Raw genomic sequence first — 13560 nt, forward strand, 5'->3', positions numbered from 1 at the left:
ATTTTAGATATGAAAATAAAAGCTATTTTATCTAATTAGACCTGTTCTTTAAGTATATACTAATCCAGAACTCAACAAAGGTGTTGTTATACTTCAGGAAGATTTGAATAATATTTAAGATCTTTTATTTTAAAGGAAAGAAATAAAATAATAAATTAATAAATTAATATTAATATAATCCTAAATTAATACAAATAACTTACCGTCCTTTTTTGTTTAATTACTTTTTTTTGTACAGTGGTAGTTTATTTAGCTTTTTCTGATCTTCTAGTTGAATTCTGAACTGGTTCACTATTTTAAAATTTATAAATTTTATTATACACTGTTAAATAAAAAAAAAAATAATAGAATTAGTTTATATAATTTATTACAAACCTAATAGAATCATGTTTGCCTCTGTCTTCAGAATTATTAGTTTCTCCAATTTCAGAATCATGATTCTCGTTATTTTCTTCATTTGAATTTCTATTTCCATCCTAATGTTGGATAAAATATAAAAATTAAATAATATTATATAATGCAAAAACTTTAGCAAAGAATTACTTACAACCACTTTAGCATTTTTATGATCTCGCTTCTTTTTAAAGTAACCTTAAATTTATAAATAAATAATAATTTTTACAAATCATATCATGTAATAATACAAATTATTATAAAATTTTATAAATATTAACTTATGAGAACGTTGAAAATTATTGATTAACAGTTCTTTAATTGCCCAATCAGCTCTTGTAGGCGGAAAGTCTGGTGCCTTTTTTTAAAACTGCCGATAATAAAGCTATTAATAATAGTTAGTGAACAAAAAAAAAAATATTTTTTTTTAATACTTACAGCATGAACAATTCCATTTGTTATTTGGGCTTTTTGTTTTCTATAGCTTACATCAAAAGTCACCCCTTTTTTCAAAATACAATCTCTCATGGTTTCCTGTATAAGTTTAAATAAGCTCATTACAAAATTTGTAATGTGCTTTTAAATTTTATAATTATAAAAACATTACAAACCAAATATCCCAACTATCTTTGTTTTTGGTTTTTCAAATCTAAAGCTTTTTGAAGGTTATACTTTCCAAACTGTTTCAGAATGGATAGTGAAATTATCTAATAATAAATTTTTAGATATTTAGTATATATTCATTCAAATTTAATTGTAGCATAGATTCTGATTTAAATCTCAAACCTTTTCTTCTAATACCCTTCAAAATTTTTAATTCATCACTAGTAATCTCATAATTTTCTGATAGAAAATTATGAAAAGTAATTAATTTTTCAATGCTGCTTAATACATCACTTAAGGAAATATTAAAAATAAATTCATTTTCATTATTATCTTGTACTGTTTCTGCATAATGTCTTAATCGCACAGTTTCAACAATCTCATTATCCTCCAACAAAATTTCATTCTCATCTAATTTATCAACATTAATATATTCCAACCCAGATAGAGTATTATTATATGGCAGTTTCTGTATAGCATCATTTAAGTTATTTTCATCATTTTTCCTATTAAAATTAAGCTCTATATTTACATTTTATTCATCATCTGGTGAAATAATACCAGTTTTTAACCAGCAATTTTTAATGTTGAGAAGGTCAACTTAATTTCACGCCTCAACAACAAAATTAATAGTATTACAAATATTAACAGAAGCAATAGGTGTATTTAACTCTTGTGAAATATTATATTCTTCAACTCTATTTTTCACTAACAATTTTCTATACTTGGCCTTAATTTTAATAAAAGTTAATAAAAGATGTTAAAACAATCATTTCAAATATAAACTTATCATACTTACTTTAAAAGAATTAATAATATCTTCTTAGCTATCAGTGCCTATTTTTTTGATTACCATATAATAATCCTGTAATGTATATTTTATAATAATTGACAATATAATTGCTATTATAATTTATTAAAATACCATATTATAATGAAATGTAAAAAAATAATAATTTTGTAATATATAACAATTATCCTTTTATATTAGTTACAATATTAATATTAAATATCATACTTGTTAATAGACTTATTAATATATATGTTATTAAATATGATATTTACATGACATGTCAAAAATTCCTATTAATATTATTTAAAAAGTATTATAAAATACTACCAAAAAAATCACTACTGATAGCAAAGTTAGTCCAAAGGTTGTAAATATAGAGTTGTATTAAGTAGTAAATAATAAATTTCAATATTACTAAAAGAAGGCAATTCATATTGTTTACCATGTATTGGAGCATTATCAACCAATAACAGGATTTTTTATGACGAAGACATATTAACTTATTTAATTTTTTCAAATAATCAAGCCAAATTGATTGTTGCATCCATGCAGTTTTATTCTAATAATATTGTACAAAATCTTCAACTGATATACCATGCAATGGATAAGAATTTTTGTATTTGTGAATGAATATCGGTTTAAGTTTATCTTCACTCATAGCATTGCATGTTAGCAAAATAGTTACTCAATTTTTTGATTTTTTAGTTTCTGTTACAGGTCCTTGTGCAAGAGTTTTTGATGGTTCTAATTGCCAAAATAATGCTGATAAAATAAACAATCACAGATAAATATAAATAAATTACAAATAATCATAAATAATGACAAATTTATAATACCTGGTTTATCACAGTTGTATATATCTTCCAATGCATATTTAGATAATTTTTCTGTAATTTTCGTCTATATTTATCAATTTCTTCTAATAAAGGATCACTAGCTGCTTCTCCCGACTTAATATATGATTAAACGTTATTTTTTTTTTAAAAATTTGACAGTTAACCTGCAAAAGCTATAAATTCAGCAAACTCAAATCTATCTGCAAACTGCTTAGCTTTTTTTTGTAAAATATCACCTCTTAATATTTGGTTTGCAGCTAAAAACTGAGACATCCAAATTCCAACAGCGTCATCTATTTCTTTATACATTGGTTGTTTAAATCTTTTCCTTTTTAGTTCTGAACTTGAAATAAATAGGTATTCAGATTTCCTTTTTAAAATATCACTAACCGTATTAGGTTTAACATTATATTGACGAGTAAGTTCAATATTTGAAATAGACAGATTATCAATTTTCTTTTGGCAAAGCTCTTGCTTTTAAGCTACAAATAAAATTACGTGCTTATTTGTAGACATAACAATAATAGAAGAGTTAATAAAAGGGGTAAAAAAATTGTCTTGTAATTATGGGATATTTAACTTAACTTACATATGTTATTTTACTCTCTTTGGTGAGTATATAGAATAAAAAAATCTTTTTTTATAATGATGATTGATATATAGAAAAAAATTCGTTATAAATTTATCATATATAACTGGTTTACAGATTAACATCAGTATAGTTATATTATGAAATTTATAATAAATTCAGTATATACTAGTAGTAAAATTAATTATATGTGAATTTGGTTTGAAAAAAAAAGTCAGTATGAGTCAAAATCAGTTTATCCTGAATTGGTATATCAAGTTCTGACTGTAGTAAAGAACAAAGTTCCAGCTTATCTATATTAACGTCGCCTGTTGCTACGCCTTGTGTAATTTCAATAACTGAAGCTTCATCCATATTTAGAAAATAATCATTGAGTGATAAAAACATACCAACAGCAAGATGAGCGGCTCTCTTATTTCCATCTATAAATGGGTGATTTTTAATAATGCTCTCTACAAAACCAGCAGCCATTTTAAAAAGAACATTTGGAGAATTAGAAGAGTAATGAAATATTCACTTCAGTCTATAAAGAGCGGATTCAAGCGAATGCGCATTAATAAGATGTTGTTTTTGACCTAAACTTTCCATCATTTCCTTATGATGTCTAAGAAAAACATCTGTATCGACATAATTTGGCTCATCAGTGTGCATCGTGAAATAAGGCTTGGAATTAGCTACTACTTCATTCACTTGTCTCGTAAACTCACATAAATATTCCAATTTTTGCGAAGGACATATTTTGCCACTTCGTCTTGCAAATTCTGCGGCGGTGTATGATCTAACATAATTTATATGAATAAGAACAAAGCATATGAGTATATAAGAATCAGTAACTGATCTATTCTAAGATTCTCTATGACACGTACCTAAAATTTCTCTCAATGTTCTTGTGTCTAAAGGATTGAACGAGGAGGGCATGGATAACTTTGATGGTTCAGATGACTTTGACTGTTTGGATAACTTTGATGATTCAGATGACTTTGACTGTTTGGATAACTTTGATAACTTTGCTGTTTGTAATATCTTGACGAACCTTTTACAAATGAATAAATAATATAAGTAACATATGTCAGAAAATGACATAGCAAGGTACTTACGATTTAAGTAAACACCCCATCGTGAAAGAAAAGTTGGAAGACGCATTGAAAAAAAAAGCAGGGAGAAAAAATTTTAATGAGTATAGTAATTATATAGTACATCTATCAACAGGTGATAGCAAAGCCACAAAAATGGACTTCTCTAGCGTAATCTGAAAAAATGTTACGAAATGGCCAGCATTACGCAACTTGACTGAAATTAAGTGTGATGCACTTATGATGAATAAGATGTGACGAATAAGTTTTTACCTACTCGAAAAAAACAAAGTCCCTCAGATACTTATAGAAAATAGAAATGCAGTGGAGTGTGATAGTTGTAACAAAAAAGTCATGTGATTTTTCGTGACATTTTTTTTAGATTACACTGGAAAAGTCCAAAAATGTTACTGCGCAAATGAGACGATCATTTTGGATCAAATGTAAATCTTTATTATATTTTGCAAAGAGAAAAGGTCCGGCCGGAGAAGTAAAAAATGTAAAAAATGATAATGGAGTAGCAGGTTGTTTCAAGGGAGGAATTTGCTGAGCTCTAACCCATATAGTGACAGTTCTTTTCCCGCTACTCAGTAACGATGTAAATGAGTATTATCTATCTAAGCACCTATCTTTTCTAAGTTTTCACTTTTTATATTTTCCCCACAATAAAACCCTTTATTGTATCTTTCCCAATTACTCACATCCTAAGTCTAAGAATATCAAACAATACAACAGCACACATCTGATCTAAAGAATAATTATTCACACCCTTAACCCTATCAAAGACTCCCGTAAACTGTTCCCGGATTACAGAAATGATATTCACGAATCTTTGGCTTGAGCCTGCAACCAAAAAAATGTTAGTCAAACCCCCTAATATATAAAGCATTGATTATCAATAATTATTTTGTTTTTATCTTACCAGAAGAATCGGATGAGCTTGAAGACAAAATATTTGAAGAGCCTCCCAAATTAGTTTCAGATCTATTGGTCAAATTAGCTTCAAATTCATTGGACACACTTTGTTGGTCAAAATTGGATCTTTGAACTACTGTGTAATGTTGATTTATTTCGTTTTGGAGATTTTTGATAACAACATTAATTCTGCCAAATTCATTACAGCAGGCTTCTTCGATATCATTAACTTTCATAGTTATGTTTAAAAAATTTTCTGCGCCTCCTTAGTGAAGTCATCATCACGTGCCTTGTTTTTTTCGGCTTCCGCGGTAAGTTTACTATTAAGTTCAGAATTAATTTTGGAAAGGCGTGCGGAAATTTTATTGGCGATTTTGGTGCTAACTTCCACGCCAAGGTTTTATTCATTTCTTTTCAATTTCTGCAGTAATACTTCCATCACGTAAGAAGAGATCATCCACGATTTTAGTATTAATTTCATTCTTAATTTTGGTGATTTTCACATCTCCACATTAATAAACGTTTTAACTTCTGCATCACGTGCAAAGATTTCATCAGAAATTTTTTGTTTGAGAAACATCCACATGGTAATGATCTCTATGAATATCGCCGAAATAACAAAAAAATAGCGGTTAAGTCAAATAAGGCATGACTTCTGAAGAGTTGAGTAATGACAGATTGGACATGATTAGGTAAATTGATATGTAGTAATTTTATTAAGAGATTTTATTGGTGGATCAAATTTTTTTAGATATTAACGATTTATTTTTTAATATGCAATTCTCTTACGTAAATACGCTGAAAAAAAGCTCTATTTTATACTGTATGCCTACAACGTGTGAAAATGAGAATTTAACCTGATTTGCCAAAGGCGCTTCGCTAAATAGATCAAATAAAAAATTACGTTGCTTCATTATATGTATTTGTCATAATAATTTTTTTTTCATAATTTGAGGCGCATTTAATAATACTGCTTAAAAGTAAATCTGAAGAATTTATGGTTTTATGACAACTTAATGTGATACTAATGGAGCAATGCTGTCTCATGCAAAGCGCCTTATGGCAAATTTTCCATTTATTTTAAGATCTCTTGCGAAACAGAAGATCGCATGTGGTGCATCTTTGTTTGAGTTCACAGTCCCACTCTTATTTCAATTGTAATCACGAAAAAAAGAATAAAAATCGAAATATTTGTTCATCATAGATCGAGATCTGTAAAAACAGTAGATAATGAGTCACACATGTTGGAATATGTACCACTAATTCCTATTCAAAAACGGATTAATTTGTTATTAGCCATACACGTAATTTGAATGTGCTAATGTCAGTAGGATAATAAAAATATACTGTTTAAATCTGTAAATCATCGCTCTATTTCCATTTTGATTTTCTTTTTAATGATGCCCTGTCTTATAATCTGCAAAATGTAAATCAGGGATGCGGTTTTTTTATTAGTAATTCAGAACTGCGTAATAAGCGATATAGAACATACCAAAACTTTGGGGAAAGTTCATCATAGCAACAAAAATATTGGTTTATTAATAGATCCTCTATCTTAGCACCTTTAGCAAAAATGACGATTGCGGATGTCAGTGACGTATTACTGCGTCTAGCATATTCTGCAGATTCACATGAGCCAGTGACGTAATTATTGCGGATGACGTTTTACTGTGCATTATATCTAATTAAGTCATTCACATAATTCGAAAAAAAAGAAATATACGAATTCGCATAATTCAGTCAATGCGAGTAATTAATTCGCCCAATAATTCTTCTAGACGGTTACTGGAGAGATAATAGAACTCATCATTGGTGAGCTTTTTCTTTCGTATCTTCTGTTATGATAATAATAACCTCTATCACATTCACCATATTCATTATATCCACCGTAACTATTATATCCATCATCATCCGAATCGTCTGGCATCTCTTCTTCAGAATCATTGTCATGACACAGTCACTATCATCATTTATCTTAACTTTATTCGTTTCTTTCTCTATTGACGAAGGCATGGAATCATTAAAATACACATCATCATAATCGACATTATTCTCTGCCTCAGATGGAGTGATTTGAAGTGTAAATGATGAATTACCTAAAGAATTAGAGCCATGTGTAACAGGAATAGGTGCGATTAATTCGCTTACCTCAACTGAATTTTGGCCAGGGCCCCCGGCTAAAATCTCAGTCATGTGACTTGACACATCAGTGTTATCATTATCATAATGCTCGGAAAAATTATCTATGATATCTTGAACTTTATCATTAGTCAACTCAGAGATAGAGTTCACACTATATGTCGTAATATACTTAATATTCTTTACGCCTACCTTTCAAATATCATATATATCTTTACAGCTTTCTGAGTTTTCCTTTGTAAGTTTTTACGGGAGATTTCTGGAAGACGCAATCCTGTCTCTTCAGATCGTTGCTTTTGCAACATGAATAGGTGTTCTAACATTTTATCATAGATTATCCCTTTGCCTTTTTTTCGCCTATTTTGCCTTTTCCATCTTGTACAATCACACTAACCTGGGTTAAAAATTCCTTTTTATAATAATATCAGCGCAAAATCTCTTTCTGATTAGTACGAATTGCGCCATATTTAGCATCATCCGCTTTATCAAATAATTGAGCTAGAGAAAGCAACGAATCTGTAGATGAATTTTGGTTAAGACTCTCAATTTAAATCACATCACAAGGAGTGGCTTTATTACTCAATTGGGTATCTTTCTTAATACCATCAGCTATCATTTGTACGATGTTTTCTACATCTTTCTTTCTATGGCTATTTTGGCCAGAAAATTTCAGTCACGGGATTTGATACCTCCAGTATCTTTTCAGAAGTGGAGCACCCAGTGTCAGATTCTTGATCTTGGTTAAGAGATGCTTGCTCTGCTTTGCTAAGTTTCTTTTCCTTATTGTGTTACTTTATTTCATTACTAACAATTATCTTATGAACCTCAAGCAAGAAATTATCCATCTCTTTCTCCTTTAACAATTTTTCATGATGGACCGCACCCAAATTGAAGTTAGATAAGTTATTGTTAGGGGTAATATTTCTTTTATCCTGAGTGCCTTTGGCTGAGTCATTTTGTAACTGGTTCTGTTTCACTTTTGTGATACGATCTTTAAGTTCAGCATTCTCATATTTCAACTTCTCGATTGTAGCCCCAAGTTTTACATTTTCAGCATCATGCTTAGCATCTTTCTTTATAACCTGCTTTAGAAGTTCAGCATTTTTGATCTCAATCTCAGCTTTCTCAGCTTCAAGCTTGGCATTATTAGTCTCAAGTTCAGTGATACGCTGTTTCAATGATTCAAGCTCGGATGACATGATCTATATGTATAACTGATACACTGTATATAAGCATTCAAAATAAAAAAATATGTGTTTTTGGGCGAACTGAATTCGCTGAAATTTGCCAAGAAAAATTTTATTATTACATGCGAAAAATAAATACAAATGTTTGGGATAGTGCTCTGAAAAAAATCTGATCTGATCAGATTTGATCTGAATCTGATCTGTCAGATTCAAATCAGATCAGATAAATTTAATCTGCAGTTCGGATGTAGATCAAAAAAAATTTGATCTGAACAAATCAGATTAGCTTCAGATCAAATCAGATCAGATCAGATCAGATTCAGATTAGGCTTATTTAAAATCTGAATCTGATCAGATTGAATCTGACAGATTTGATTCAGATCTTAGATTTGATTTTACTAATAATTTCAGCTGAATTCATAATGCCGGCTGGAATTAATTCATAATTTTACACTCCAGCCAAAACGGATATGTTGATCATTTCCTTTTTTTGGCGATAGCAGGACCCCGGACAATTATATGAGATGTGGGGGGAAAAAAAATGATAAAATTTGGAAAAATTTACCCCAAAAATTTTTGGATTTTATACCCACTTTTATATATACTACATTTAAAAAATTCGAAATTTACCCAAATTTTACATACCAGATTAGTACCAGATTAGTAAAAATTATTTTATTTATTTTTTCCTTTTTGATTAAGACAACGTAAAATACAAGATAAAATACTATCATTAGAAAGTGTTTGATAAATCTGGTATGCGTTAGATTGTAATGAATACATATCTGTACATGATTTTTCTACTTGATATCCCAAATAATAAAGTATTCGTTTAGATGTTAAATGACAAAAATATTCGTATCCTTCTTCACACTTTGAATAAAACAAATTATTCTGTAAATTTCTGAATACTTTAGTGGATACATATGTAATTAGATTAACTTCATTTATAGGTTCTTCAGTATATGAATGATTATTTCCAGTTGATGTACGATAATAAATTGCAAGTATTTGTACAAGACATATTTCCTTATTAATTAATGTTAATGCAAATCCTCCCTTTTGTACAGGATAAATTGAAGAAATATTTGCCGTACAGATCGAAGGAACATAATCTAAAACTATAAAATATTTAATTAAATATTTAATAATTATTAGTAAAAATTAATAAATCAGTTAATACTTACTGTAATTTGGCAATTGTAATTCTCGCGAATTTTTTAACATTTCATTGACATTTTCAAATCTTTTTCTAATATCCCATCGTTCTAATCGTGCTTTTGGTAATCTTGTATTATTATTATTATTAGTAACTTGCGCAACTATTTTGCTAGCAATAGATGGATTAATTTCTGACGAATTATAGTCTCTTTCCTGAAACTGTGACCGGATCATTTTTTTTGAAGTATAAGCTTTGTGATATTTTCGGCGTTGATGTAGTAGATCAAAAATTACATTGCCATTATTATCTAATATATCAGGATTGTTGTCATCATAAATTTGTTGTAAATATGTATTATTAGATAAATTTGTTATCTGTTCACGAGCATCTATCAAATCCTCATCTGTATCATTTCGTAAATTTAAGCTTGCAACATTTTCCATCATTTCAGCAACTTCTGCTAAAATTTCTTCTCCATCTCGAAATTCTTTTGTTAAATTTTCTTCAATTGGCGTTATTTCACTTGTTAGGAGATCAATTGGAGATGATGGTAATAATGTAACTACCATAGAAACACATTTCGCCAAAGCATTTGCTTCTCTATATGCATCATTAATAAGAACTCTAATTTCGTCATCTGTAGGCCAAATTTTTAAACTTGAATTTAAATTGTCAACATTTCCTTCAAAATAATCACAAATATAACCTATTAAATTTTTTTATAAATTAAATTAGAGATTGATTATAATAATAAAATGCTGAAAATTATTAAATAAACCAACCAACTCGAGAAGTTTTATATTCTGAATTTGGATTGACAATTGTAGAATTATAATAGGCATTTGTAACATGGCGAATTTTAGGAATTAGATAAATTAAATCTGCATATGTAAAATCGGGTAAGTGTTGCCGCGCCATTCCAAAAAAATGCTCGCATGCCTCACTTCCATGCATCCAAGGTAATAATGGCATTGAATTATAGTATTCCTGATGTGCTATGATAAGTAAAATCTGTAATAATAAAACCAGCACTATTACTATTTATCTAATTTGATAAAATTAATTATAAAAAAATTGAAATTATAATACCATTGAATCAACAAGAAAAGACAATATTTCATAAGTTTGATGAGCTAAAAAATTACGATCATTTGCAAAAATCTCTTCATATTTATCTGATGCATTTTGAATAAATTGTTTCCATATTCTTAAAAAAAAACTGCTCATCATAACCATTTTGATTCTTTCATGGTTAGAAATATCTCGATTGAGATATGAATCAATTAATTCTCCTTTTAAAAGTAATAAAATAATATATTAGTAAATTAACTTTATAATAATAAATTAAACACAATAAATCAAATTTTAATTTACCAATAATAAACAAATAAACTAATAATCCTTTGTTTTTAGAATCAGAATTTAAAGTTTGAGTTACTTCATATAAAAATTCGTAAGAAAAAAGCCGATACGCGGCTCCATCATCTTGTTTATCAACATTTAAAACATCTGCATGATACAGAGCAGAATTCGGTGATTTAGACAATCCTAATACATGACCAAAACCTAGGAAACTATCTCCAAAAGTCAGCATTCGAGCGCCACTAAAAATACTATTTCGTCCATTTTTTTTCGCATGCTTTGGATCTGAAATACAAACAATAGGACCAATGTTTGGAATTACAGGACAATGTAATTTGATATCTAAATAAAAAAGTCATTAATAATAAAGACTAAAAGATTTAATGCTGAAGTAAATTAATTATATACATACTATATAATTCATCATTAAATTCAAGTTTCGTTTGGGTATTAGTTTGCATAATATTCTTTTGAGCTTTAATTTCTATCGATGCGCCATCGGCTCCAATTGATAATATATGAATTTTAAAATGTGCAGCAAGTTCTAAAACTTGATTATGAATTTCATATACATCAGATACATTTTCACTATTATTTGGAATAATTCCGAGTACAAATGGTGGTACTTTAGGAACTGGCACTTGTAAAATATATACACGAACATATTTAGCTATTGCATTATTTGTTTGAATCTTTTTTACAATAGTATCAATTTCACCATAAGAAGATATTAAAGTTTCTTATAACGGAAATGTAGACCCAAGAATTGCACCCAAACTTGCAGAATAACGTAATTTTTCTTCAAGTTTTGTGTTATCTGTTGATGCAGCGATTGGCCCATCATAATTAATGCTATTTAAAAACTTTCTAAATTTAGCCATATTTTCAAAGCATATCGATGGATCATCAATTGCTAAATCTGATTGAGCACGTTGTACACTAAAAATTAATTAAATAGAATTAAAATTAAAATTAAAATATACAGTATAAAAAGTATTGATATACGATAAAAATTATTTACCGGATATTTCTAATTGTTCTTCCTGCAAGATTTTTTTGAAAAATAGCATATGTTTGTGGACTGCTACTTGCTAAAATAGTTAAAAAATTAGAAAATTGTTCGGGATATCTAATATTTTGGAGCCCTTTTCCTTCATTAATACGATTTGTCATTTCCACAAAAATTTCACATAATCCAGAAAAAATTTGTTTATCTTTAAAGGCACCAGCTCGTCCCATTCTTGCTAATTGATTCCAAAATTTTGGAGTACAATCTTCTGGATCATTAAAGTATCCTAACAATTCCATGACATTTGCATTTTTACAATATTGATAAAATGGAGAATTTTTATAAAGAATTAAAGGAGTGTATTTTTGGTTTTTTTCTTTAGGAATTGGTTTATCAATTGCGTTCTATTTAATATAATTTACCATTTATAAATAAATATATATTATAAAGAATAATTTATAAAAATAAAAAATTTAATTACCAGAAAAACCTTTAATTTTTTCAAATTAAGACATTGCTTACAAACTTCGCCAATTCCATCAACATATGTTGAACATTCAGTACTTCTAACACAAAAAGTTGTGCTATCATTTATCCACTTTGCTTGTGATCGTAAAGTATCTAAAAGTTGATCATTTTCTTTTTTATTCAAATCGTTCCAGTGAAACGATGATTTGATTTTATCACCAAACAATTCTCGTGCTACAATTTCTGGAGGAGGAGCACCACCAAATGTGGTTACAAAACCGATGCGACGTAAATATAATTTAACTTTTTCATCATTTAATCCGACACAAAGTTTTCTTTTAGTATTTGAAGTTTCTGAATCTTGGGTTGAAAAAAATTGTGTAATTTGAGCGTTTCCATCATTACTTTTACATATTTTCTTTTTAACATGACGGTCAAGAAGATCTGGATCATAGTTTCTATCAAGGCGAACTTTTTTACCACATATACATATTACAGTTTTTGGATCAATAATTTTTCTAACTTTTGGATGTTTTGAGAGTGTCGCTTCTGTATGTTTCATTTTTATTAACAAAATAATTTTTTTATGTAAAACAAATATGTTATCACGTCAAGAGGTCAAATCTTTAATTTTTTTTTCTCCACTTTATTAACTTTATCAATGTGACAATAATTGAATTTTTTTACATATTGTAGTAACGGTAAATTGTAAATTTAGGACTATTGCAGTAAATGATTTACCATATATAATAATGGTATCACGGAATTTACCCCTTTTTATAATATACCACCTAAAAAATCACAAAATTTTACCCATAAAAAATCATACCACTATTTTTTTAGTTACCCCATTTTACCCCCCACATTTTTTTAAAAAACCCGTTTTTTACATACCACCTTTCAAAAAAATTTTTTAAAATTTACCCCATTACATACATACCAGATCAAATATAATTGTCCGGGGTCCTGCGATAGCCATTTCACAAAAATCGATTTTTATAGAAACCAAATTGGAATTTTGTGTAACCCAA

At 28.5% G+C, this 13560-nt stretch overlaps 7 protein-coding genes across 7 annotated transcripts; all 7 read right to left on the bottom strand.

The window, feature by feature from the left end:
• Window positions 1-245: 245 nt before the first annotated feature.
• Window positions 246-1924, bottom strand: OCT59_019328 (uncharacterized protein; the record flags this gene model as incomplete). The annotated part of the gene is made up of 8 exons (XM_066135956.1): window positions 246-291; window positions 376-476; window positions 548-577; window positions 832-969; window positions 1066-1100; window positions 1180-1502; window positions 1608-1726; window positions 1922-1924. 8 exons carry the CDS (start codon window positions 1922-1924, stop codon window positions 246-248), a joined length of 795 nt encoding a protein of 264 aa, XP_066005197.1.
• An 860-nt stretch (window positions 1925-2784) lies between these two features.
• OCT59_019329 (uncharacterized protein) lies at window positions 2785-3685 on the bottom strand (the record flags this gene model as incomplete). Its single annotated transcript, XM_066135957.1, has 2 exons — window positions 2785-3099; window positions 3518-3685. 2 exons carry the CDS (start codon window positions 3683-3685, stop codon window positions 2785-2787), a joined length of 483 nt encoding a protein of 160 aa, XP_066005198.1.
• A 42-nt stretch (window positions 3686-3727) lies between these two features.
• On the bottom strand, window positions 3728-4331 carry OCT59_019330 (uncharacterized protein; the record flags this gene model as incomplete). The annotated part of the gene is made up of 3 exons (XM_066135958.1): window positions 3728-3992; window positions 4077-4247; window positions 4312-4331. 3 exons carry the CDS (start codon window positions 4329-4331, stop codon window positions 3728-3730), a joined length of 456 nt encoding a protein of 151 aa, XP_066005199.1.
• A 653-nt stretch (window positions 4332-4984) lies between these two features.
• Window positions 4985-5438, bottom strand: OCT59_019331 (uncharacterized protein; the record flags this gene model as incomplete). The annotated part of the gene is made up of 2 exons (XM_066135959.1): window positions 4985-5130; window positions 5210-5438. 2 exons carry the CDS (start codon window positions 5436-5438, stop codon window positions 4985-4987), a joined length of 375 nt encoding a protein of 124 aa, XP_066005200.1.
• Window positions 5439-7008: 1570 nt separating this feature from the next.
• OCT59_019332 (uncharacterized protein) lies at window positions 7009-7664 on the bottom strand (the record flags this gene model as incomplete). The annotated part of the gene is made up of 2 exons (XM_066135961.1): window positions 7009-7529; window positions 7592-7664. The coding sequence occupies 2 exons, from the start codon at window positions 7662-7664 to the stop codon at window positions 7009-7011; spliced, it is 594 nt and encodes a 197-aa protein (XP_066005201.1).
• A 1539-nt stretch (window positions 7665-9203) lies between these two features.
• Window positions 9204-10259, bottom strand: OCT59_019333 (uncharacterized protein; the record flags this gene model as incomplete). Its single annotated transcript, XM_066135962.1, has 2 exons — window positions 9204-9649; window positions 9716-10259. 2 exons carry the CDS (start codon window positions 10257-10259, stop codon window positions 9204-9206), a joined length of 990 nt encoding a protein of 329 aa, XP_066005202.1.
• A 1173-nt stretch (window positions 10260-11432) lies between these two features.
• OCT59_019334 (uncharacterized protein) lies at window positions 11433-13091 on the bottom strand (the record flags this gene model as incomplete). Its single annotated transcript, XM_066135963.1, has 3 exons — window positions 11433-11692; window positions 12279-12465; window positions 12543-13091. The coding sequence occupies 3 exons, from the start codon at window positions 13089-13091 to the stop codon at window positions 11433-11435; spliced, it is 996 nt and encodes a 331-aa protein (XP_066005203.1).
• Between the last annotated feature and the right edge of the window lie 469 nt (window positions 13092-13560).

Source organism: Rhizophagus irregularis, chromosome 28, assembly GCF_026210795.1.
Source record: "Rhizophagus irregularis chromosome 28, complete sequence".
Taxonomy (NCBI): domain Eukaryota; kingdom Fungi; phylum Glomeromycota; class Glomeromycetes; order Glomerales; family Glomeraceae; genus Rhizophagus; species Rhizophagus irregularis.